Here is a 27,505-nt window from a genome sequence, read left to right as displayed (position 1 = left end):
GTGCTTCCCCAACATCTGGAACCAGACACTAAGTGGATGATCGCTATGATTAAACCGCCTTTTAATTATCCAGTGAGATGTCAAAGGTGTGCGCCATTGTGACATTATAATGGACTCGGACTCCCTCGCAAAATGTCAGGAAAGGTAGGGGACCATTACCTTGTCAAAACGTGCATTCCTGGGGGCTTTATTTCCAGTACACCAACTAATTCTTCAAGTAGCACAGAATGGAGGCGTGAAGCCCGGTGGTTGACGAGGGCGCCAGCTCCAAGTGATTTAGGCAACACAAGGACTTGGTGGATTCTAGTAGATGTGACAGATCGTCTGCTTTTGGAGATTCATGGATTTCTCGAACAAAATGAAATTCGTTGGCTCTCAAACAACATTTCTTGGTTGCTCACTGGGCAGGGGGGCTCCAGGTGGGCAGAAGCTTGGGCAAGGATGGGGCAGGAACAAGAAAAGAACACACTGGTATAGTCCCACCAGGGCTTTGTTTGGTTAATGAGACAAGCACTGGCCAAGGATTTACTATGCCAAATAGGGTACCAGGCAAGAGCCTATGCAGAAAGGTGACACATGGACACACACAACGCCCAGAGGCAGCAGGGAGTGCTGGTTTGGACTGGAAATAATAAGAGCTGCTTCCAGGCCCACAGCTGTCTCTAACAACTTGGGCGACTCTGGGTAAGTCAGCTCTTGGGGTCTTGGTTGACTCAACTCTCAGAGGATGCTTGGCTTGAATTGTTTCTAAGATATGATGCTATAGCTGATGGCTCTATGTCTTACACCCTCACTCATGATGGATCAGCATGCATCCATTTGTCACCGTCTCTGAAAGCCACACCGGACTAGAACCATGAGGGATATAAGGCAATCCGACCAGGCTTCTGCTTTCAAGACACTTCGAGGAGAGCCTGGACCCCAAAGGAGAAGCAGAAAACAGGCAGCCGTTAAGGATAATTCCTGTTTACTGAAGGCAAGGGCGATAGGAGTTCAGGGAAAGGAGCAATCAGTGAGGGTTTGGGAAGCTGCCAAGACTTCTTGAAGGGAAAGGAAGTGACTGCTTTGTGGGGCAGGATGCCCGGGAGTGTAGGGGAGACAGAGGGCAGGCCTGGTGGGGGAGAGTGAAAGGTGAACAGGGGCATGATGGGGATGAGTGGCAGGGGCCACTGAAGCCACAAGTCACTGGTGCTGCCTCCAGGGACCAAGGACTCATCCGATCTGCCTGCTGGGGACGGTGATGGGACATTGAGCACCCAGAAGCCACTCTCTCTTCTTTTAGCCTCAGTACCTTAATTTCCTTTTAGGAAGTTACCCATGCCTCCCTGTGCAGGTTTAGAGGGCTTATGCATCAAAGGACATGTGACCCAAGCTATGTCAACTGGATGTTCTCTCCAGGACTTCAACTCGAATGCAGTTAGGCCTGGGAATCAAAAGTGCTTAGTGTTCATTCATTCCAGGGATAGGGTCCTGATCTGAGAAGGAATTACTGCCACCTGAAAATCCTGTGGTTCTTCAGCTCCTGCCTTTTCTTAGCATGGTTTTCCAGCATGTATGTGTGTGTGTTTGCCTGTGTGCATGTGTGTGTGCATGCATGGTGCTTGTGTATGTCCCACCTCCCTAACTAGTTTGGTACCATGTTTGGTACAGGAAATCCTCACTCAGTGGTTGTCTGATTAAACAAAGCACTGTCAGGACTATTGATTCTGTGAGCTCCCTGATATCCTTCTAATATAATCCCTTTTGCTTAATTTAGCCAGGGTCAGCTTCTATTGCTGACCAACAAACCCTAACTGATAGCCATCTATCCATTCAACCATTCACTCATCCATCCATGCATCCATCCATCCACCCACTCATCCATCCATCCATGCATGCATCCATCCATCTACTCATCAATCCATCCATCCATGTACTCATCCATCCATGCATCCATCCATGCATCCATCCATCCATGCATGCATGCATCCATGCATGCATGCATCCATGTATCCATCCATCCATCCATCCATCTCTCAGTCTATTGTTGGGGTGTTGAGGACCAGTGGGAATTAAGTAAGGACAGACAAGGAACACAAAGTTAAAGGGAACCGAGAAAGCCATAAGGAGTTTAAAAATTAATCCTATAACAACAAGCAATTTGGTGTAAAGTAATAGAACACAGATGGCCCACTAGATAAAGAAGCATCAGGGCCAGCTGGGGCTTATTAGGGGGGCTCTTTGGAGGAAGAGACTTTTTAAGAGCAAAGATTGAACGAAACCAACACGTAGAGATCACCTGGCACCATGCCACACGATTTTATGGAAGTGATCTCCCTGGTTTCCCAAACACCCTATGAAGTAGGTGCCAGCAAACCCATTTTGTGGAGACTGGGGCTTAGAAAGTTTGGGCAACATGATGTAGATCACATCTATTAAACGGCAGAACCAAGAGTCAAACTCAGGTCTTACTGCTTCCAACACTCTTGCTCTCTCCACTACGCCACACCACCTAAGGGGGGTCTTGGGGTAAGTCGGTGCACTCTCTGGGATGCAACTGCCTTCTCTACAAAAGGAGAACAGGTGTGATACCACCTGCCTTTTGCCTGCAGGAGCCCACGTGCCTTGCATTGTGAGCAGTGCCCTAAAAGTGCCAGTCCAGGAGCTTGCTTCCCCTGGGGCCCTGTGTTTCACCAGACCCAGACCATTTTTTCTGTTGACTTTTTGAGTTGAGATTCTTGCACCACGTGAGTAGTATCTATTCAGACCCCTTACCTACATACACATGGCGCAGACTTACTGACCCTAGTTTTTGCAGGAGATTTCCCACTCCCACCTGGAACCCCTAGTGGACACTTATCTTCCTTATGCTTCTGGATGGAGTTTTCTATTCCTCTTGGATAGAAAGGACTGCTCCTCTAGAGTCCCTTATGCAGAGGCTCTGTCTCAGGTCTCTCTCAAGTGTTAACCATGCTCTTTCATCTCCTAGGCTGGAGCCTAGGACCTTGTCCCACAGACCCCAGGAAGACAACTGCGTAGTTACTACCCTGGATTTAAGGTCCTTCATTATTTCTAGAACCTGAGGCTAGACTTTCCTTCCTCCTTTCCTTCCTTCCTTCTTTCCTACCTTCCTTCCTTCCTTCCTTCCTTCCTTCCTTCCTTCCTTCCTCCACCCTCCCTGCCTTCCTTCCTTCCTTCCTCCCTCCCTCCCTTCCTTCCTTCTTTCCTTCCTTCCTTCTTTCCTTCTTCCTTCCTTCCTTCCTTCCTTCCTCCCTCCTTTCCTTCCTTCCTTCTTTCCTTCCTTCCTTCTTCCTTCCTTCTTCCTTCCTTCCTTCCTTCCTTCCTTCCTTCCTTCCTTCCTTCCTCCTTTCCTTCCTTCCTTCCTTCCTTCCTTCCTTCCTTCCTTCCTCCTTTCCTTCCTTCCTTCCTTCCTTCCTTCCTTCCTTCCTTCCTTCCTCCCTCCCTCCCTTCCTTCCTTCTTTCCTTCCTTCCTTCCTTCCTCCCTGCCTCCCTTCCTTCCTTCTTTCCTTCCTTCCTTCCTTCTTCCTTCCTTCTTCCCTCCTTCCTTCCTTCCTCCCTTCCTTCCTTCCTTCCTTCCTTCCTCCTTTCCTTCCTTCCTTCCTTCCTTCCTTCCTTCCTTCCTTCCTTCCTCCCTCCCTTCCTTCCTTCCTTCTTTCCTTCCTTCCTTCTTCCTTCCTTCCTTCCTTCCTTCCTTCCTTCCTTCCTTCCTCCTTTCCTTCCTTCCTTCCTTCCTTCCTTCCTTCCTTCCTTCCTTCCTCCCTCCCTCCCTTCCTTCCTTCTTTCCTTCCTTCCTTCCTTCCTCCCTGCCTCCCTTCCTTCCTTCTTTCCTTCCTTCCTTCTTTCTTCCTTCCTTCTTCCCTCCTTCCTTCCTTCCTCCCTTCCTTCCTTCCTTCCTTCCTTCCTTCCTTCCTTCCTCCTTTCCTTCCTTCCTTCCTTCCTTCCTTCCTTCCTTCCTCCCTCCCTTCCTTCCTTCTTTCCTTCCTTCCTTCTTCCTTCCTTCCTTCCTTCCTTCCTTCCTTCCTTCCTTCCTCCCTCCCTCCCTTCCTTCCTTCCTTCCTTCCTTCCTTCCTTCCTCCCTTCCTTCCTTCCTTCTTTCCTTCCTTCCTCCTTCCTTCCTTCCTTCCTTCCTTCCTTCCTTCCTTCCTCCTTTCCTTCCTTCCTTCCTTCCTTCCTTCCTTCCTTCTTCCTTCCTTCCTTCCTTCCTTCTTCCTTCCTTCCTTCCTTCCTCCCTCCCTCCCTCCCTCCCTCCCTTCCTTCTTTCCTTCCTTCCTTCCTCCTTCCTTCCTTCCTTCTTCCTTCCTTCCTTCCTTCCTTCCTTCCTCCCTCCCTCCCTTCCTTCTTTCCTTCCTTCCTTTCTTCCTTCCTTCCTTCCTTCCTTCTTCCTTCCTCCTTTCCTTCCTTCCTTCTTCCTTCCTTCCTTCCTTCCTTCTTCCTTCCTTCCTCCTTTCCTTCCTTCCTTCCTCCTTCCTTCCTTCCTCCTTCCTTTCTTCCTCCTTCCTTCCTCCTTCCTTCTTCCTTCCTTCCTTCCTTCCTTCCTTCCTTCCTTCCTTCCTTCCTTCCTCCTTCCTTTCTTCTTCCTTCCTTCCTTCCTCCTTCCTTTCTTCTTCCTTCCTTCCTTCCTTCCTTCCTTCCTTCCTTCCTCCTTCCTTCCTTCCTCCTTTCCTTCCTTCCTTCCTTCCTTCCTTCCTTCCTTCCTTCTTCCTTCCTTCCTCCTTTCCTTCTTCCTTCCTTCCTTCCTTCCTTCCTTCCTTCCTTCCTCCCTTCCTCATTTCCTCCCTTCCTCCCCCCCCCTTCCTTCCTTCCTGTTCTTAACAACATTGGGAACAGTGGTAAAAGTATTTTCTGTTTGGAGCAGGGGAGAGCCCTAGTCAGCATAGACAGCCTCATGGCCCAGAGTTCCACCACTTGTTGATTCTTCCAGGGAGCAGAGGGGAGAGGTTCAGATCTGAACCCACTCACTCACCAGTCCCAGCAGGCTCTGTGGTCCAGGCTGGAAGCCCTCCTCTCCAGCTGTGTGAATCCTTCTCTCTTACCTAACACGCCCGGGCACTTAGCCTTCACTCCAACCAGATACTGAGTCCATTTACAAACTTTACTGTCCATGGTGAGTGATTTTTTTAACCAATAAACTGATTCATTGCAAAATCAATTGGTTAAAAAATACCTTACCTTTTCCCCCACCCAACCACCCACCCAAACCCCTAGGTTGGCAAGTTAAGTCCATGAAAAGGAAGAAAACCCTTTGATCGTATAATCATCTTTTACATCTCAAGATGATAAGCTTGCATACTGATTATAGAGCTAATTATGTTATAATGAGCCCATTTCCTCATCCTAGTCCCCTCTCACCAGAGGGAAGAGTTTCCTGGCTCCACTCCTTGCTAGAAACCAGACCCACCATCCCCCCACCCCCTCCGTCCTCTCTAGGCACTGCTTCCAGAATAGCCTTTTTGAAATGCAAATGTGAGCCTGTCAAACCCAAGCAACCTGTTTGAAATTCTTCTCTGGTCCACCCTCACCTTCCTGGGGTCTCAAACTCACGTGAGTAGTACTGCACCTGCGCGAATGGGTTTTGTTCGGTCTACATGGAACTTTAACCATTTTAATTAGGATGCCCCTAGGCAGGATGAGTGTATTCCAGTTGGCCAGTGGCCTTACTGTTTCTATGTGCTTCTATCTGGCTATTCCTTACATCACCTGTCTCAGCCTTCAAGACAACTTCATTTCTAACCCCTGAATGAAGGCCGGATTGCCCAAATAAAACCATCCCTTCATAACTTGGCCTGACTGACAACAACTCTGCCCAGCTGAACAATTTCAGGAAGAATACAACCTGCTTCTGTTTACTGAGCAGCTACACCAGGGCCAGCGGTAAGCACGTTATAGACATTATCTCATGTAAACTGCAGAGTAATGCCACGCAGATTGGATGCCAAGGATCAAGAAAGGTAGGGCTTGCCCAAGGTCTGAAAGCTAAGAAATGGCAGTGTCAGGGCCTGGATTCAAGAGCATCTGGTTCTAAAGCTTGTGCTTACAACCTCTATGCTGCTCTGACTTCCATTTCCAAACTGGCGACGGGCCTGCCTTTTGTGGGTAGCTCCCTGTTGTGCAGTGATGACAGCCCTTTCTCGTATCCCTCTCTTCCAGACTTCTTTGCCAGTCCTCTCCTGGTTTCCCTTCCACCTCCCTGACCTTTCCTTCTCATCCCCCTTTGCTAGTTCTTCTGCTTCCTGACTCCTGAATGTTGCCGTGCCCAGCTCCCGGTGCTCAGCTTGCTGCTTGCCTCTGTCTGCACTGTCTCCTTCCACCATCCTGTGCAGTCTCATTACACCTAATCCTGCCATTGCACCGATGACTCCCAAATCCCTATCTCCTGCCCCGAACTCTCCCTGAGCACCAGGCTTCTGTGTCCAACTGCTAACTAAGATGCCCACTGACTATTTCAATCTGAGCATGTCCAAAATGTTGAGTTCTACCTACCCCCTACACACATACCTCTCCTGTCCCCCAAATCTACTCTCCCCTTGCCTCTCAGTGCATGAAATCAACATCAGCCCAGAAGCTCCTGCCGCAACCTGGGAGTTAGTTCTTCTTGAGTCTTTTTTATCATGCTCTATAGCCAATCCAACATCAAGTCTCACTGGGTCCTCTCTCAACATATCCCAAACTGGACCACTCACCATCTCCACCATGAAAACATGATCCAGTCCACAGCATCTGTCACCCCAAATACTGTATCTGCATCCTAACCTGTCTTCCTGCCCCCATTCTTATCCGCTCTTATCCAACCTTTGAAGCCAGAATGATCTTCTTAGAGAATATATGAATTCATGGTGCTCCCATACCTTTTAAACTCTCCAGTGGCTTCTCACTGCCCTGGGAGTAATCTCCATATTCAGTCCAGCCTACAAGGCATGTTACAATCTGGCCCGTGTCTACTTCTCCAACATCAGCTCATACCATTCCCTTCTTCTTCCTCTCTGTTCCAGAATGAACAGCCAAGTTCATTCTCATCTCAGAGCCTTTGCATCGTGTCCCTTCTACCTGGGACACTCTCTCCCTAGCTCTTCTCCTGGTTGTGTCCCTCTATCATTTAGGTCTCAGTTCAAATGTCACCACTCCAGACAAGCCTTCCTGACTACACAACCTGAAAGCATCTTGCGACACCCCTCTCTGTCACTCCACATCCTACTGTCCTAGTGCATTGTTTTCAGAGTCTTTATCATCATCTAAAGTTATTTATGTGTATCATCTATGTCCGGCACCCCACCCCACCATCTTCTGGACTATAAGCCCTGTGAGGGCAGGAATTTACCTGTTTTGTTTGTTCTCTGTGGTCCAGTGCTAATAGGTTCTGGCACATAGTAGGCACGCAATTAATGCTTGCCGAGTAAAGGAAAGAAACTTCTAAAAGGTGGACTGAGTTCTGAAATCTGAAGTTGATTTTAGGTAAACAGTTATTTACTGATCGCCTAGTCTGCATACATAGAAAAGCATAATGTTCTGAGGAAAACTGTCTTCTTATCACATGAACCCATGGGCTCTACACTGTACACGGTAGTACCTCACGACCACCATCATCACCATCATCACCATCACCACCATCATCATGACTATCACCAAGATGACCATCACCATCACCACCACCATCGGCAGCAGCAGCAGCATCACCATCATCATCATCACCATCATCATCATCACCATCATCATCATCATCACCATTATCACCATCACCACCATGATTATCAACACCATTATCATCATTACCATCATGACCATCACCACCATCATCATCACCATCACCATCATCATCATCATCACCATCATCATCACCATCATCACCATCATCACCATCACCATCATCACCATCACCACCATCACCACCATCAGGAGCAGCAGCAGCATCCTCATCACCACCATCACCATCACCACCATCATCATGACTATCTCCAAGATGACCATCACCATCACCACCACCATCGGCAGCAGCAGCAGCATCACCATCATCACCATCATCACCATCACCATCATCATCACCACCACCATCATCATCATCACCATCACCATCATCACCATCATCATCATCACCATCATCACCATCACCACCATCACCATCATCACCATCACCACCATCAGGAGCAGCAGCATCACCATCATCATGATCATCACCATCATCACCATCACCATCATCATCACCACCACCATCATCATCATCACCATCACCATCATCACCATCATCATCACCATCATCACCATCACCACCATCACCATCATCACCATCACCACCATCAGGAGCAGCAGCATCACCATCATCATGATCATCACCATCATCACCATCACCACCATGATTAACATCACCATTATCATCATTACCATCATGATCATCACTACCATCATCACGACTATCACTACCACCATCATCATTGTCACCAAGATGCCATCACCACCAGCACCAGCACCAGCACCACCACCATCATCATCATCATCACCACTATGATCATCATCATCAGTAACAACAGTCTCCAATATGGTAGTAATTTGCGCTGAACAAAACAATTTTTTATACATTATCTCTTTGGATTCTCAGAACATTCCAATGAGGGGAGGTCAGTCCCTACGTGTTGTCCACATGTTATAGATGAGGAAGCTAAGCCTTGAGAGAGAAGACACTTGCCAAGATCGCTCAGCTTCGAGGTGAAATTGAAGTGACTCAAATCCAGCACTTGGGCTGCACACCCCCTTCTGGCTGAACTGCCTCCTTCCTTTGTCACCTGCAGGCAGATGAGGCAAGCCAAGCCTAGGACTCACTCCTGTTTTAACAACACCCACCTAAGAAATCGCCCCTGAGTCTATACATTTTCATTCTGACCATGTAGGAGAGGGGATATCATTCCAATGGCAATCCATTACCACATTTTACGACTGCTAAAGGGGGAAAAAAAATAAAAGCTTAAGGTGAGTTTAGGAGAACTTTTTGGTTGGTTAAAGGAAAAAAATTACGAAATTAAAAGAGTGGAAAAAAATAAATTACAAGTGACTGTTTTTACTGCCTGAGCCTACAAGCTGGAGTGGAGAATTAAAAAGTTATATAGCTGGGGTTTCTAACCATGACTTATCACAGACAAATCCTCCATATTTATAGCTTTTTCCTTTTTTTCCATCTCAAGATAGTAAGCAATCCCCTGATATAGGGTTGCTTCTCTCTGCGCGTGAGCCCTGTGGGCCGTATGTGCTCAGCAGATCTGTCATGGCTGAGAACACAGTGAGGACTTGGGGCGGACGCGGTGGGGGGGTGGTGAGCAGAGGTGGGTGGTGGGGAGGTGTGTACTCTGTGCAGAGCCCAGTGAGGAGAAAGAAGGCCCTGGAGAAGTAGAACAGTAACAGCCCCTGCTCTGTGCCAGAAGCTGTTCTCTCAACACATTTGGTCCTCACAACCACAAATACCACTAACATCCCTGTTTTACAGATGGGGCTATTGAGGCCCACAGAGATGAAACAACTTGCCCAAGTTCATGCGCAGTCAATTGTGTCTCAAGGTCCCTGTCCTTAAAGACTTTAAAAACAAGCTGGGGCGGGGGTGCGGGGTGGGGGGTGGGGAGGAAAGGATAAAAGGCAAATGGGAGAAATCACGGAGGGAGGCAGTAAGCATTAAAAGAGCATTTGCCTTGTGCCAGGCTCCACAAGGAATTTTGCCTGGCCATCTTTTGTCTTCCTCACAACCACTCTGTGGAAACAGGTGGTATTCATACCCATTTAACGGATAAGGAAATGGGGCCCAGAAAATTAATAAAGCACCCAAAGTCAGTTTGGAAGCTGCACTGCTGGAATTCGAACTGACGTCTGTCTGCCTCTATTACTTCCTGGCTGGATGGCCTTGGGCTAGTTACCTGAGCCTCTGTCTCCTTACCTGGGCAACAGGAATAGCATTCGCTACTCTCAGGCCGACCTCTCAGCCGCTGGATGGCGGCCCCTTGTAAACCAGATGGCACGGTGAAGCAAAGTCTGGTCCAGCACCCTGCTTACAGGCAGGCAGAGACGAGCTTCTAGAGAGGAGATTGAGGCCCAGGGATCCCAAGGAGACCCTCACGGACACAGACCCAACACAAAAGAGGTTGAAACTGAGCCTCCTGCCTCCTGGTGTGGATTCCCAACATTCACTGGTAAGAGGGAGCCTCACTGGGGAGAGGATGAGACACAGGCAGATATAAATTATTGACAGCAACAGATCTAAACATGGAAACAAGTGACCCTGGATTTCAAGGTCACTGTCTCGTAGCCTTTTTCAATGACACAGGCTCCTAGAACTCACCTACCCTAAGGAAGACTGCATAGATCAGTTAGTCCGGGGACTCTCAACCTCTGGGGAAAAATACCCATGTCCGGGCTCTACCTCAAGCCAATGAAATCAGAACCCGTGGAGGTTGAGCTTGGAGCTTTAGTAACATTTTTTGAAGTTCTCCCAGGTGATTCTAATGTGCAGACAGAGTTGAGAAATAACTGATTTATGATCTCCTTAATTTTCCTGATATGGACCAGAGGCCCAGAGAGGGACACCTGAGGGCCCAGGGTTGCTCAGTGCTCAGTGGCAGAGTGCAGACTCTAGTCTCCTGGCCACCAGCTGGGGTTCTTCCTCTGCTCCCTTTACCTCTGATCATAGGGACCAGGCCATCCTGGTGTCCCCCTTGTGCCTGAGATCTTTCAGACGGAAGGTCCCTCTTCCCCCGGCCCCACTTTCCTAATTCTCTCCTCTCCTCCAGCATCTCACGTCTCTCGAGAAAGTCCTGGGCACCTGGGAGGCCCGAGCTGAGTCACATCCTACGAGTGTGCACCTGGGCTGGTCTACACCACTGCAAAACGAAATGGCGAACTGAGGCAATTACCTAATGTATTAGCAAGCCGGTCCCTGCGGCACTCCTGTGAGCCAAAGTAATAAATACAAAATGGTAATTTCTCTCTGGAAGCCTGGCTCCGGCCTCCCACTCAATTCCCCTCCCACCCAGAAGTCATATACCACTGCCTGGTTGTCCTCTCCTGCATGGGGCGGCAGTGATTCGGAGTTATTTAAATATCTTGGGTAAAACTTGCTTGTCAAAACCTGAATCATCCTACAGAAGTCTCAGTTCTCCTCTACAGCTTACTTGTCTGGCCAGAACAGAGGTCTTGGAGCTTACTGGGTGCTTGGTTTCATCTTGCAGTGGGGAACCACATGGCAACTTTAAGGAGGACAGATTCTCAGAATAAAGGTAACAGACAGCTAGTTGAGTTTTTCAGCACTAAGCTGGAGAGGCCATTGAGGGTTTAGCCTGTTGCTTGGCTATAGGATATGCAAGGGCAAGGAGACCGAATTGATGACTTTGAGTGGATTCACTTTCATCTCCTTAGAGCCGGCATGGTACCCGGTATACAGAAGGCACTCAAGGAATGTATGAATGGATAGTTGAATCTGAGAGTCAGTGAAGGAATAAAAGAGTGAGCAAAGGAATGAATGACTGAATTAACAAGTGAGGGTATGAATGAGTGAATCAAACGAATCGCCCAAGGCATGGTCTGGAAGCAGCCTTTGTAATTCTGACAATTCCAATGGCCTCGTAGCAACAAAAGCTCAGGCTTCCAGCTGCATTACCTAGGAACGCCCTGTTATTGGCAAGACTCTTTCAAATTGAAGGCTTCTCCCTGTCAGTGGCAACACACCACACAAAGACAAAGATTGATTACTGTGATCAAGCTAAAGGCTGTCCTTCTTGGACTACACCTTTCACGGACGGGTCCAGTGATATCCACAAAATCAGGAAAGGGTGCAGAAATGCCTCGTGTCAGCTCGTCCTCATGGGGAAACTCATTTTGGAGGTATGTCACTCCATTGCCATTTCTCCTTTCTCACGGTCCCCCTAAATGACTAGTCATTTCAGCATCATATAAAGATAAAGGAAAAGAGTTATCTTTAATTGTCGTGCTGTCTGCATTTCTAAGCTGCAGGTCTAGTCTGCAAGAAGGGGCTTTGCTCCTCAGGGCAGGGTTCAAGGCAAGGTGGTCCCTTCTTCCTCTCTTACTCCACACTGCCTTTTCCTCCAGCCTTCTGGAGCCTCCCTACTTACAATGTGGTCTGTGCACCTGCGTCATCAGCATTACTTGGGAGCTTGTCGGGAATGCAGAGTCTGAGGTCCACCTATGAACCAGAACCCGCATTTCAGCAATATCCACAGGTGACTCTGGTGCACATAAGTTACTGAAGTTTGAGAAACTCTGTCTGCAGCTGACCCAGACACCTCTGAGCTAAGAATTCAACTCTCTAGACTGGGTTTTACAAAGCCTTCCTAAAGGATCATGGAAGACTTCCCCCAGGAGGTGACAGTGACAGACCCTTGCATAAGGGGCACAGATTTTGTCTCCAAGTTTTGACTCACCACCATGGGCAGGGGAAGTACCAGAGTGGGAGTCCGAACTGACCTGGGTGTGGTACTAGGTAGATGACCTTGGGCAGCTCAGTTCTCCCTCTGAGCCTTTATTGCCCCATCTGTAAAATGGGAATAATACTTTCCTTTTTCTGTAATGCAGTTATCATGAAGACAAACAGAGGTGTTTGCAAACCCTCTGTGAAACAGAGAGGCAGGTGAGGGGCCTGTTTTCAGTGTGGACAACCAGCCACTTGGACCTGACACCTTAGAAGATGAATAAGGAAAATCCATCTGGGTGTCAAAGGTGTAAGACCTTGCCGTCATGAAGATTAATCAGCAGAGGAACGTGGTGCTAATTAACCAGGATGTAGCACTCCAAAGAAAGGGCCCGGCCACGCTGGTCTCACTGAGCTGCCCTTAGACAGAGATTTGCAATTGGATTTTTGAGACTGTGGGTTTTTTTTTTTTCCTGCTTACTTGGAGTTATTTTTTAAAGGAGAGCTCAGCCTAAGGACCTAAGGCTACATTGCATTAGCATTCCGAAGGTCAATATTTCCAGAACTGCTAGAATCATGTTGTTCTCTCACATTGTGTGGGTGAGAGAGGCAGCCCCATTCTGGAAGGAGCCAGATGTACTCGCAGAACAAAGAACAGACCTGGAGCTGAATCTCTAGTGCTGGAAGGAAGGAGTCCCCCACCTCCACCCCAGAGACCTTTAGCTTGCCGTTCCCTCTGTCATGAATGCTTTTCCCCAGATGGCTGAGTGGCTGCCCCTTCTCAGCAAAGATGACATCTCCTCAGAGAATCAATCCTTCCCTATCCCTGTCTTCAAACAGCCTCCTGCCATTCTCTAGCACGTCTTTAACTGTTTCCCTCCACAGCATTTATTTGTTTATTTGTATGTTATCTGTGCCACCCTCTACCCCCAACACAATGTTCTCCTGAGATCCTCAATCACCTGGAGTTGTGTGTTAAAAATACATTGCTGGACCTCTCCCCTGTGAATTCTGACTCAGAGGTCCTGGGTTGAGGCCAGGGATGTTTAAACAAGGCTTCCCGATGATTCTGATCATCATGGAGATCATTCGTGGGACTCTAGAATGTGAGCTCCGTGAGGGAAGGACCCTGTCCATTTCCCCCATATGGCACATCTAATATGATGCCCCCTGCACACAGGCTCCCGACAACTCTTCACGGAGTGGGTTAATGAATGACCGAAGGAGTCCACATATATTTTGGTGGTACCAATCCTTTCTCCTGCTTCGGCCATTCAGTATCCAGACGGAGCACTTGTTACCTATGGGGAATGGCACTAGGTGCTGGGGCAGCCATGAGACGGAGCCAGGCGTGGCCCCTGCCCTCAGGAGGTGATGATCTGATGACAGGAAACTGGCTATACGAAGAGGGTTGCAATAAAAGACCAAGAGAGGAAAGGGCCTTAAGAGCGGCATGAGCAAAGTGAGTCTCAGCTGATCGAAAGGATGAGCCCCTTGCTTTCTGGATGGTTTACACTGGAGGAGTGGCCGGGAATAACCTCAGAAAAGGTGGGAAATTTTTCAGACGGTACTTTTGCTTCATGGGTTTGTTTGCATTAGTTAGACCTGCATGTGGTTAAAACATTCAGACCACAGGAAAAGCGCAGGCAAGAAGCCAAGCTTCTTCCACCCACCCTGCCCATCCGCGCCTTCCCCTTGTCGGAGGCAGGCTGCATCAGACCTCATGCCCGCTTCCCCGGCATTTTCAGTGTACATCTAAGCACATGGCCTGTAGAACAGACTGGGCTTGCAGGCAGAGACGGCAGATCGGGCATCCAAGACAGCAGCCCGAATAAATGCACGGAACTTGAAAAAAAAAAGATGAGCACCTCCCAAGTGACTTAGCTTTGTGACTCAGGGGCGACAAGAACCTCTGATTCCAGATGGGTGGGAAGAGGGAGGTGAGACAAGGTAATAGGTAGCTTCCCACCTCACTGGCTGGAGAAGATTCTTGGAGCAGGTGACAGGGGAGGGGAAGCGGTGAGGGAGGTAGCTGGAGATCAACGGAAATCAAATATGCAAGACACGATCTTCTAAGAACATGACGAACAGATCTCCATCACCATTCCCCATTGACCTTAGGAGCTTTGGTTGTATCACCTGTAAAATGGACATAACAGTACGGTCCCCAAGAGCAGTGTCATGAGGGCCAAAGAAGACAGATGGGAGGCACAGAGCTGGCACACAGTAGGCCAGCCCTGCCTCATCTCTGCTCCCTTATCCCACCTCCTGCCAACCAACCATTACGCCCAAGTTGGTGGCAACACCTCTGTAGAGGCCTTTGCCGACCCCAGCTCTGTCGTTTATTCTGGCAAGTTTCTAGTTGCTCTCCGAGCCTCGGCTTTCTTGTCACTGCTTTTGTGGTGCCCCAGCGAGCAGAGCTATAGTGACAGTCAAGCCTTCGCGTGTCACCCCAGGCACGCAGGGCACCCACCTAGCTCCCGCCCGTTCGTTCCCCTTTCTCCTCAGTGTCTCAGCTAATGCAGCTCCTTGGCCACAGGGACGGTGCTCTTGCCTTCCCAAAGACTTGATAACAGCAGATCGGAGCCTGAGACCCTCACCCCAGGCTGGCATTTTAAAAACAAACCTACTTAGATGTGAAATATGCAGTTGTGCTTCTCTGGCTGGTTAAAATATTTGATGCTCATTGAATATTCAACCACAGAAAAAGGCTCTCACTCCATGTACTGTCAAAAATGTAATGTAATTATAGCGATGTTAAATATCCCCAGCTGTTCTGAGATATTTGAATCTTAAATCAAGCCTGACTGTACACACCCCGGGGTTGCAGCTGGAGATCTACACCAAGTACCTTACAAGCGCAGAGCTGGGGAGGTGAGAACTCGGGGTTAGGGTCTCCAAGCCCATCTGTTACATCTGGGTTTCACCCTCAACACGGATATAAGCGCCCCCAACCCGAGCTGGAGGCAGCATCGCCAAAGAGATCTATGTTCCTCACCAGGGCTGTGCAAACCGGCAGGTCATAAGCATCTATCCAAATAGTCTTTCAAATCCATGTGCAGGGAGCATAAAGAGAGTGTAAAATAAACGGTAATAAAGTGAATAAACACGCGTCTCACTCCAGAGCCTTTGAGGTGCTTCTATAAATCAAATTCTTGCCATAATTTGCTCTGTGAGACTGTGCTGAGAAGCAGCATCAAACCTCATCTGCTTTCCTGAGCAGCAGGCTTAGATTTATGGATGTGAGTTCACAGTGGATGCCCGTGCCATTTCAAAGTGGGAAAATAATTTTCATTGGGAGGGGTTCCAAGAGAAGATTAAACCCTTCACTTTCAGAGATCAGAGTATCAACAACTTTCAGATCAGATATGCCACTGGAATCAGAAGGGGATGGCCAGCATACATATTTTGGAAAAAGACTAAGTTCTCCGAGGAAGAAGCAGATACTGCTGTGGCATAAAAGCATCATCTATAGGGTTAAGCACAGATATCCTCAGGGTCTTTCCAGTTTCCCCGGTGACTTTCAATGTGACCTTGACCAACTCATTCTCTCTTTCTGATTTTTTTTTTTTTAATGTTGGTTGGGGTACTCAATGGGGGAAGAGACCCTAAAAGGCCTTGACCTACCCATAGAGGTGGGGCATGGAAACTACAGGAGGTTCTTGGCTGAAACTCTGGCGATACAGAGAAGGCCATAGTTAGAACGTTCTTCTTCCGGGGCCTGGAAGTCTCCCTCAAAAGGAGTGAGCGCTGGCACCTGTTAATAATGATGAGGAGGATGGCAGTGATAGCTTACATTTACATTTCTATACCAGTGCTTTTACAGTCAAGAGAGTAGGGCCACTTTCTGAATGTATACTCAACTTTTATCCACCAGCGCCAGACTATAGCTGGCTCTTAATATGTAATTTTTGGATGGATTATATGCTGCCTGTAAGTCTCAGAACAACCCTGCTTGGAACGTGTGATCTCTGTCCCACAAATAAGGAAACAGAGTCTCAGTGAAGGTAAGCAACTCCCCAAGAGACACTCAGTAGGGACCTGGAGGACCTGGGCTTTGAACTTGAGGGTCTCTAAAGCCTGAAACTGCCTCCTTCCTGGTCCTCCAACCACCTCCTTTCTAAGTCTGGGCTCCAAGTTCCCAATCTTGCATGAATGTAAGCATGGTTAAAATATCTCATGTTGACCATTTTTGAACCTAGCTCTGGGGAAGAAGGCTTCCTTGCCTGTCCAGCTTCTAGAGACCACCTGCTTTCCTTGACTCGTGGCCCCTTCCTCCACCTTCAAGGCTATCATTGTAGTGTCTTCAAATCTCTTTCTGACTTCTGCTCTCTGATTCAATGGTTACATCTCCTTCTTTGACTCTGATGCTCCTGCCCCCCTTATAAGGAAGCTGGTGGTTATGTTGAGCCTACTAGATGATCTAGGATAATCTCCCCATCTCAAAACCCTTGACTTGATTATCTGTGAATCCCCTTTTGCTCCTTAAGGTAGCGTATTTAGAAGTTCCGGGGATGAGGATGCGGCCATCTTTGATTGGCCATTACTGGGCCTACCCGATGGCCTTTGCATTGTGGTTTGATTGACACACTGGCCGGGCCAGAGTACACAATCACATTCCATGTGCACATTCAGCAACCCAGCGACTCGGACATGACTGCCAGAGCCTGCTGATCCCTCCTTCTCAGCATTCATGGGACTTCAAGAGCCCACAACATTGCCCCTCAAAGTGTGGTCCATGGACCAGCAACATCTGCATCACACGGGAGCTTTCAGAAATGTACATCTCAAGCCCTGTTCCAGACCCACCCATTCAGGGTCTCTGCAGGGAGCCCAGGAATCTGGGTGAGCTCAGGTTTGAGAAGCATAGGCCTACGGGGCTCTCCATTCATCTACAGCGAATTGGAGAATGCTGGAACTGACCTGCCTGGGAAGGAGGGGAGGTCTCTGGGCAGAGATCAGGAAGGAAATCAGCACCTCTTCTCAGCAGCCAGTTTTAGCACTGATCCATCTGCAAGGCACTCGGGGGCCCATTGCTTTTCCCCTAAGAAAATCTTCCAGGGCTGGTGAAACTCTTTTAAGTCCACCTGGAGCAGGAACAGAGGAGCTGGGGAAGAAGAGCCTTAGGAGATCTGGTGGGTCATAAGCATCTGAATTCAAATGGAGATCTGAATGCAAATTCTGGCTGTTTCTTTTCCTGGGCCACGTGACCCTGGGCAAATCACTCCTGTCTGAAGTTAGGCAGGCAATAGGGTACAGTCCACATCCTCCATTGTTGCGGGGATAAAATGCGATGGTAACGTATAGCATGATATCCTATCCAGGTTGGAAATGCAAGTTTGCTGGCTGAAGCTGGACCGGGGTTTCTTTTTGGGAACAACTCTGATATAGTGCCAAGAGCACTGACTTTGGAACCCAAAGATCCAGGTTTCTGTCTCTGACCTTGGGCAAGTTGCCAAACTGCTTTGCACCTGTTTCCTTATCTGTACCAGGGAGAGAAGAAGACTTCCTTTCCAGTCTGTTGCCAGGCTGAGATAAACTAATGAATGTAAAAGTGCCTGGCAGAGAGTCATAGCTCAATAAGTGTGTGTGGAATCAGGGGAAACAATTTACTAGGCAAATTAATAGTATACACAGTGGTGTCAGGGGAGATATTTGACATGCTCAGGAGAACAAACTTCCCCAGTATGTTAGCAGCCTCTATTTGTTTTACCAACAAGTCATGTTCCAATTACGTGTGAGTCGTCTCTTTGTTAGCACAGGTCTGAGCTGGATCTCAGTTTGGCAACATTTCCTTAGCCAGGACTACAAGTTACCAATGTCCTTGAAAGAATGAAAATAGTCATTTAGTTCTGCTTATGGCCGTTAAGACTCGTCACAACTCCTCGGGGGGCCTGGGTAGCTCAGTTGGTTAAGCATCCGACTTCGGCTCAGGTCATGATCTTGTGGTTCGTGGGTTCAAGCCCCGCATCAGGCTCTGTGCTGACAGCTCAGAGCCTGGAGCCTGCTTTGGATTCTGTGTCTCCCTCTCTCTCTGCCTCTCTTCTGCTCTCTCTCTCTCTCAAATGAATAAACATTAAAAAAATTAAAAAAAAAAACGACTTGTCACAACTCCTGATGACCCTGTGTGGCTGATGGACTGGGAGGATGCACGTCTGTCCCTGCTCCTGTGCTCTGAGAATCAGTCTTTCCTTTTCGGGGTTGCAGGCCTTAGAACCCAGGATGACTTCCAGGGCCCACACAAATCCGCAGCAAAAGAGACTTCGAACGATGGTTTGAAAGGTTGTGACGGATACCCTCTACAGACGGGTTGGTTCTTAGTGGCATCTCTGAGTGTTGGCACAGTAGCATCATAGAAAAGTAGTGTTGGCACAGCTTTGGAGCTGGACCGACCTTTGTTCAAATCCACACTCTGCTGCCCTCCAGCAGTGACTTTGTGGCTCCCTAAGCCTCAGTTTTCTCATCTGTAAAATGGGCTCCAGGACACCCATTCGATGCTGGTGAAACTGACAGGAATGTTTACATAACAGGTGCCCAATACAAACCCTGGGCCGTCACATGCCCAGTAGCTCTTTTTAGCCCCCATCACCCTGATGAAGCACATGGTCCTCTGCAGGCCTTCTTACCAGAAAGAGAGAAAATTCATTGTCATCTTTGTGGCCCACTGCTTGGCACACAGTAGGCACGCAGTGCATGTTGGTTGGTTGAATCTCTGAGCAGCTGATCCAAGCGAATCACTTAGGAGAATCAAAGCGATGGATGTATAACCAAACGGCCTGGTTATTCCTGCGGCCCTTCTCAATTAGACAGGCATCTGACTGATGAGTTCATGACTGGCCACAGTGGCCCCCAAATAGCTACTATCAGAATCAGCCTGACGTTGGTCAATTTGGACATCTCCAGACCTGAGCAGAGTTTACATTTGATTCCCTAAACTAATTTCCCCAAAGTAAGATCACTGGTAGAGTTCTTTTCATGTTCCTTGTATAAATGTCTGTTTAATCACCATCCTGTCTCCAGCACTCCAATAACGTGTACATTTCCCCCTTAATCACTGTTTCAGCTCTGCAAAGAAACGAAATGGTTGGCCAAAAAGCTTGGGCCATCTGCAGTTGTTAAGCCCTATTTTCCCCTGACCGCTCACTTGGATGGAGGACTTCCCGGCTAAGTCCCTTTGGTCATTTGGCACGTGCCCTCATTTCACAGAGGAAGATCCTGAGGCCAGAGTCACTGAGGCTGCACTGGTTGGTCTTCTCACTGCACACAACCACCCCCCCACCCCCCCACCCCCGCCCCCATGCTGCTCCTTCATCGAGCTACACAGCATGCATCTAGCTGCATGCACCTTTGTGGTCATGAGGACTTGGGTTCAAATTCCAGAGCTGTCATCTGCTGGCTCTGTGACTCCAGGCAGACTACAGTCCCCCCAACCCCCCCACCCCGCCGAGAGCTGCAGTTCCCTATCCATAAAGTGCGAACGATCACACAACCTTTTAGGGTTATCCCGAGAACTGAGATGGCAAGAGGTACGCCCAGCCCGGGCCTGGAGTATCACAGCTGCCCAGCACTACTTGACTTCGTCCTTCACTCAGAACACTCACCGCAAGTAATAATAATGGAAATAGCTCACATTTATTGAGTCCTTTACTTGGTGCCAGAAACTGTTGTAAGCGTTTTACATGTATTAGCTCGTTTATTCGTCTTTTCTCCAAAGGCAAAAGTATCTTTCTTGCCTCCCTAAAGCCATCCATCCTCACAACTGCTGTACGGCCTGGCCTAGCACCATTTCAACAGAATTTGCTGATTTTAAACAATATGTTGCTAGAATGATTTCTTGTTTTCTGTCGCTGGCTCAGAGCAGCCAGCCTGATTGCTGTGACAAAATGTGATGAAACCAAATGCTGTTTCCTTGGCTTTTAGTACATACGACTAGTCCAAAATCTGGACTCAAGGTTGACCCCAGCACAAGCGGGTGAGCGATGGGGGAAAAGTGCAGGGAGGGGTGGCCCTGATGGAGGTAGGAATGGGGGTGGGGCACAGATGACACAGATAGGGACACTCCATGGTCTAAAAGCCAGTAGCGGAAGGAGTCAGAGATTTGCTGCAAAGTTAAAAAAAACAGTTTGGCCCCCAAACATCACACCATTGCATTATCACAGGGTCCGCTCTACTCCTCAGCACCTCCAGCCCCTCCCTCCAGGTGCCCTGAACCACTCTCAGGATCTAGAAGCCTGTGTTCTATCTTATCTGCACTCTCGTTTGTACATGCTGTCCCCTCTCTCTGAAATCCCCTCCCTCCTTCCTTGTCTGCCTTGGAATTCCTACTGATCCTTCAAGACTCAGCTCAGATATCACTGCCTCAGAGAGTCAGAAGATGGCTCAGAAGCCATCAGAGAGGTCCCCAGTCTGACCGAGGTACTCCCCTAAGCTCACCTAGCAGCTCCGCGCTCCTTCCCGGTATCTGTCCACACACCTCTTTCCTCAACAAGAATGAATGGAGGACACACTGCGAGCTTTATTTAGTTCTATAGCCCCCAGCAGCTAGTATAGAGCTTGACGTACAGTTGACACTCAACAGACGCTGGGTGATTGAGTGACTGAACCCGGAAATGAGCATATCCCCACTCAGAGAAGCGGTCATGATAAGATATGATAATTACATTAAGAATAATTAATCACTGCTACCCCCAGATACTGTGCCAGTCTCTTTATCCAGATTATACAACAGCTCTCATATACTGAGCACCTGCTGCTATGCAAGAGCCGGCCAGCGTCTGCACACATGTTATCTTCAGCCCAGCAGTGTGGGGCAGGTCTGCCCGAGGCACACAGCTAGAAAGGGGCAGTGCCAGAGGCCCAAGCTAGGTCTGCCCGACACTTCCCCCTGAACCGTGCCTCCTGCCAGAGAGGGTCCACTGCTCTTGGTTCTTCACGCTGCAGACCCTCAACAGCCTCTGTCAGCCCCTGCTCCCAACCCCTCAGTCCCTCTTTGCAGGCGCCAGTCCCAGATAGCTCGGCCTCGTGGTGCGGCACCCTGTCCACTCCCTGGGAAGGCTGCTCCCTTCCGCCCCCTCCCCCCCACCCAGGACAACCCAGAAGGGCCAGGGTGTGTTGAGCCCGAGGTCCACAGCTGGTGCCAGGGAAACAAACGGGCATTCGGAAGCGGGAGCTGCTTTGTCTGGCAGCGGAGCGATTAACCCTTGCGCAGCAGCAACAAACAGAGCGGCTGCAAATAAACACATCCCAAATGGGCCTGGAGAATAAAGGCCAACTGACACCTCTCCACCATACGCGTCTCTCCCTTGCCAAGTTTATTTCCAGAGGTGATACAAGCTAGATGGAATGAGGCTTTGGGGGCAGCCAGCATACTCCCCCAAAGGCTTCTCCTGAAGCCCCATTCTCCACCTGTTGCACTGGTCCTCTTAGGGGTTGGGAAGCAGAGGGATCGCGGTGCTCAGCAATGCTGCTCCCCACTCTCTCCCCCTCCAACCCCAAAAGGAATAAATGCCCGGAAACTGCCTGGGCATTTCCTTACGAGAAATGCCTTCCACTGGTGTTCCTGGGAGAAATTAAGCCAAGAGTCTTAGAGCGGGTCATCCAGGACAACAAGGAGTCTTGGGGGGGTACCTGGTGAAGGAATTCATTCCCCAAACCTTTCCTCAACACTTACTATGTGTTGGGCTCTGTGTTGGGTGCTGGAGAGATCAGGGGAGTCAGACATGACTCCTGCCGGGGTCTGGAGGGGGGAGACAGACACAGACCAGTAGGTAGGTGTGAGGGCTGACACCCAAATGGGGTGGTAAAGGGACAGAAAAGAGGAAGGTATCAGTTGCTTGGTGATGACAGGGGCAGAGTGGGGCAGTCAGGACAGGCTCCAAAGTAGGAGAAACCCCCAGGGCTGGATGCTGAAGGATGACTCGTGTCCTGGGGCAGACAAAGCAGTCTGTGTGTGTGTGGTGGTGGGGGGAGGGGAGGGGGGACTTACAGCAGCAGAGAAAGGCAGAGAGGCCCGGGGAGCGGTAATCCAGACAATGGGAAGCCTGTTGGCAGAGTTTAAGTATGTGGTGTCAGAAAGGGTGTGGCAGGAGGTAAGGCAGGACACAGGTGCAGCACCTGAGAACAGTGGATCCACCGAGGGGTTTTAAGGAGTGGGATGATATGCTTTGAGGGGACCTTTAGGAAGACTACTCTGGCTACAGGGCATGGGATGGGAGCGGAGGGGAAGGACCACGGAGCCGGAGGCCAACAGACCAGTTAGGAGGCTGATGCCACTTCAAGGCAACATTTTTATGGGGGCCAGCACAATTTTCAGAGCTCTTACCTGTGCATATCCATGCATTTACGCATCTATCTCTCTGTCTGCCTCTCTATCCATCGATCCATCCATCCATCCCTCTACCCACCCGACCATCCATCCATCCATCTATACACTCACAACAAATATGGTATTTTGGTACCTCCACTAGAGGGAGAAGGAAACTAAAGAACAGAGAGGCAAAGCCACTTGTCTGAAGGCGCACAGTAAGTGGGAGGACTTGAACCTCAGCGCAGTTGTGCTGTATGCTCTCAACCACCGCACTATTGTACCACTCCATCAGAGACAACAAAGGCCCGAGTCAGGGGGCCTATGTAGTTAGGGGAAAATATGCCTGATGGGCCAGCTCTGTATCTGATGCTCCCCCGAAATAGCTTCTGGCTTCCACGGATAGAGGGGTGCAGCCTTTAATGTGAGGTCCTTGGAAAAAAAGCACGAACTGTTAGGGGACTGGAAAGTCCCCGGGGCAGGGTCATGATAGGAAACCACTAGGGGTCCCTTGAGTGCCCAGGAACACATACTTGGGGAAGGGAGGTATATCCTTTGCTGGGGTGTGTGTGCGCCTGCAAGCTGTTCTGATGAAGGGAGGCAGGGTACCGGCGAGTAGGAGAAGGGTGTACCCCAGTGGGAAGGGGCCTGATCGTTTCAACTCATGGCCGTACCTGCTAGGGAGACTGAGGTCCGGTGGCTTCTGAAGGGGCTGTATGCTTGCCGCAGCAAGCTCCTGTTGCATGGTGGGGTCCCGTAACATGTGGCCAAGGTTATGACTGCCTGCACCACCTGGGGCAGCTCTGCTTTCCACTCTCCCGGCCATGCTCCAAGGCAAGGAGGGATAGGAATTGGTAGGCGATGGGGAGAGCAAGAGTCCTGCCCAGGGGTCTTCTAATAGAAGAGCGGTCCAGGCTCAGAGAAGAAGGCGACGTGTGGCTTCTGTGTGATGCATCTGATGGCATGCAGAGTTAGACTTTCAACTTGGTTGGCTCTGAGCTTTGGACAGCCTTGAGGAGCCTCATTTTCCTCATCTTTAAAATGGGAATGAAACTCATTGCTAACACAGAGGTTGTGTGAGTGTCAGATGTGAACACTGGCTGTTAGCATACCATTCTGCCCTCTTTGCACAGCCATCGTCAGAGATGCACGATTCTATTTGGCGGGCCGTGTCGTACAACTTGAAGCGGGAGCCAGGGGTTGCTGATAACCGAATGCAACGTTGAACTTCAATCTAACTTTAGGGGCTGCTAGTTTGTGGTCAGCCAAACAATAAACAAGGCATCGCTACTCTCTTTCCTTCGTCTCTGTAGAACTCAGAATTGTGTTTGAAGTCTGAAAGGAGTCGCTTAGCAGCACACGTTAACAGCATTTCCTGCTTGCTGAAGCAGGGGAGCCACTAGGTAGGGATTCTTCAAAGGCATGCTGGAAAGCCCAGAAAATAAGGGATGTTTTGGAAGTGGAAGAATCAGGGATGCCCCACATAAACCAAAACAAGGAGGATAACATTGGAGCCAGGGTCACCATCCTAGACAGGGACTCGCCCAATTAGCCAATCAGAGGCCTGGCCTGCCTGGCATCCGGGCCAACACCTGTTGGAGCAGCCGCATCTCTTTACCATCACAGGAAAAGCTTTGTCAGACACAAGACTGTCAGGGGTGAGGCAAAGGGGCTGGTTAAATCATCATCAGAGCATCGCAAATAAACACACAGCCAACCTTCCCCGCACTAGTGGAAAAACCCAAACCCACCTAAGGGGCATTTACACACGAATGACTTGGACAGGCTTGTCCCACGCTGGGGCTTGGCACAAGAACTCCTCCACGGCAGACCGTGTGAGGCAGATACCTTCTGTCTGACAGCTGCATTATCCAGACCCACAGCGTGGGGGAACCAGCACAGCAAATGGTTTACAAACCAGGAGCACAGCTTCTCCTGGCCCCTGCTGTTGGAATCAATATCTCTCTACTAGGCTGCTCTCCCCACTGCAGGGGCGTGGCTCCTCTAGACCAGGGCCCACGCTCAACTCATGGGGTCAAGGGCCCGGCTGATGCCCACCACAGCTCAAGTCCCCTGGGTGTTTGAGACAGAGCTTTGAAAAAGTAGCAGAAGGGGCTGCCGACTCCTCCACCTCACTGGCTACAGCTTTGACGTTGGTTAACATCCTGGGCGTTTCCTCCAAAGTTCCCCCTCCTCCCCTCCAGACTCCAAGTGCTTTGGAACTCAGGCGTAAGCTGCTTAGAGCAGTGCAGTTCTGCTGATGGCTCATTTTTAAAGAGCTTCCTGATGGTTTCCCCAAAGACAAGCCCACAAGTAAGACGTGCTTCTCTCTCTTCCCATCCCTTCACCGCGGACACAGGGCAGCTGCCTGCAGTCCTGTGGACCTGGGGGTGACGTCTGGGACAAAGAGGGCTAGCACTCACAGAGGGGACCAGAAAGAGCAGAGTTGAGGGTTTGGGGGCTAACACAGGAAGGAGAGAGGCCGGGACAGGCGAGCGAGGCCACCCCTCCTACAGTGGTGTCCAACTTCCCTCAACCTGGAGGTCACGGCTCAGGGGACATAAGAGCGGGTTCCGCCTGGGCGTCCTGGAATGATGTCATGGCCAGCGGCCTGGTGTCCTGCCCGGGGCGGGGTGGGGGGGGGTGAGGGGCGGGGAGGGCCTACTGACTCTGGAGCGTGGGGGAGCAGGGGGGAGCGGGTGCGCGCGGAGGGCAACTCACAGAGGAGAAGTTGTGCGGCCCGCAGAGCTCGCCCCGGTACTTGCAGGAGAGCAGCATGTCCTCGAGCTGGTGGCCCAGGCGGTCCATGAAGGCGGCGCTGATGCCCTCGAAGTGGCGCGGCGGCAGGAAGAGGCGGAAGTCGGCCAGCTTGCGGAACCACTGGCGGCGCGGCTCATCGCCCCGCAGCAGCTCGCTGACCAGCGGGCGTGCGGTGCGGTTGGGCAGCAGCAGCCCGAGCCAGTGGCCGGCGTAGTAGAGGTCCCCCTTGGAGAGGCGCGGGAAGCGCAGGGGGTTGTTGTTGCACACGGTGACGGCAGGGAAGGGCAGCTGGCGGCTCCACTCGCGGTGCACCCTCGTGTGCGACGGGAAGCTGAGCCAGTAGAGCAGGCGGTTCGAGGACCAGGACAGCAGCAAGCCGAGGGACGTGCAGAAGGCCAGCACCCACAGCGCCCGCCGCTGGAAGGAGCCCCCAGCCGCCGTGCGCCCGGCGCACATGTGCCGCAGCCCGTGCAGTTTAGCGCGGCTCAGCGACGGCCGCCCCCTGCGGGCGACCCCCGGCCCCTGCAGCGCCCGCTCGCGTTCGCCGCCCCTGTCGCCCCCGGGCTGCCCGGCCGCCGCCACCGCCGCCGGCGCCGGCTCCTCGCGGGCCATGCGGAAGCGTCCCGGGCCGGTGAGCGCGGCCGCGGGCAGCCGGGCTCCGCCGCTCCGGCTCATTCATTCAGCCCGCGGCTGGCGGCAGCGGCGGCGGCCCCGGCCGGGAGGAGCCGCCATGGGAGTCCGCAGCAGCAGTGGAAGCAGCAGCAGCAGCCGCCGCGCGCAGCCCGCGCCAGGGAAGCGTGCGCCCGAAAGGAGCTCCGGTGGCGCGGCATGCCCGCCCGGCGCCGCCGCCGCCGCCGCCGCCTCCGCGGGCGCCCGCCCGGGACTGAACGCTGCCTCGGCCCGCCGCCCCTGGCTCTGGCCTCTCCCGAGCGCCGCGCGGGCTCTCCGGGCCCCTAGTCTTCCTGGAGAGTGCCTGGCCCGGCCGCTACCTCTGGAGGGGCCCCACCGGGCGCCGCCTCTCCGGTGCCCGGGCGCTGCGCCCGCCTCCCCTCGTCCTGGACCTCGGGGGACCCTGCGCCGAGTCCCCCCTGCTCCGCCTAACCCCAGCTTTTACGCTGGTCCGGGGAGAGCAGCCCCTCGGCCACCATGCCTGATTTGGGCATCCCCAAGGGCCCCGCCAGCCCAGCCGGTAGCCCAGCGGTGCTGGGACCCGGGAGAGAAGGCTCCGGGGAACGAGCGCCCCCAGAGGCGCACCGCGGCTCGGGCGCGGCGGGTGGGGTGGGTGTGTACCGGGGCGAGGGGTCGCCCGGCCCGCTGCTGCGCTCTCTCCCTTCGCAGCGAGACCCGCTCGCGGCTCCTCGGGCTGCGCTCGGCCGAGACCCTCGAAGGCTCCCCTTAAGTCCCGCGCCGGAGCCCTGCGTGCGACGCGCCCGCTCTCGCCCGGGGACCAGTGCTTCTCCGGGAGTCCTGCGGGAGGCTGCTTGCTGCTGGGCCCCTTCCGGGCTGCTGGCCAGAAGAAAGTGTCGCTTCTCCCCTCGACTCTCCGGGGTACCTCGAGTCTCCAGAAAAGCCCGGCCTCGCTGTCCCCTGCCTGTTCTTCTCCCTGCCCCGGCGGCGCCAGGAGCTGGGGACTGCGGAGCCCCAGCTGCACCTCTCGGCGGGGTGACCCGGACTCGCTGTTCCGCGCGTCCTTCTCTCGAGACTCCGAGCCCGCGGCGGCGGCGGCGGCGGCGGCGGCGCCGGCTGCGCTCCTCTCCCGGTTGCCCGGGCCCTCCTCCGGGCCCTGGGCGAACTTGGGCAGCGGCCGCCCGACGCTGGCGCGGCTCGGCTTCGAGCACCTGCTCCTCGGCTCGCTGGCCCCACGGCTCCGGGCGGGCGGGGCGGCGGCGGCGAGCGCTGTGCGCTCCTGGAGACGCGGTGCTGACGCGCCCGGCTCCTCCTCGCTGCATTTTAATTCCTGGCCACTGTGGCCGCTGCACACCGAGCGGGAAGCCTCTTGCTGGAGCTGGCCCGGTGGTGGTGGGGTGCACTGCACAGATGTGCTGGGTGTG

At 51.6% G+C, this 27,505-nt stretch overlaps 1 protein-coding gene across 1 annotated transcript in view; it reads right to left on the bottom strand.

The window, feature by feature from the left end:
- Nucleotides 1-26,130, bottom strand: part of ASIC2 (acid sensing ion channel subunit 2) — a 269,391-nt gene extending 243,261 nt beyond the window's left edge. Inside the window, exon 1 of the mRNA XM_058703609.1 lies at nucleotides 25,416-26,130. Coding sequence (XP_058559592.1) covers nucleotides 25,416-26,129 — 714 coding nt within the window. The 5' untranslated portion in view covers nucleotide 26,130. The remainder of the gene's footprint in view (nucleotides 1-25,415) is intronic.
- Nucleotides 26,131-27,505: the final 1,375 nt, after the last annotated feature.

The sequence above is a fragment of the Neofelis nebulosa genome, chromosome 16, assembly GCF_028018385.1.
Source record: "Neofelis nebulosa isolate mNeoNeb1 chromosome 16, mNeoNeb1.pri, whole genome shotgun sequence".
NCBI classification, from domain to species: Eukaryota; Metazoa; Chordata; class Mammalia; order Carnivora; family Felidae; genus Neofelis; species Neofelis nebulosa.
This window is presented reverse-complemented; position numbering and strand designations above follow the sequence as displayed.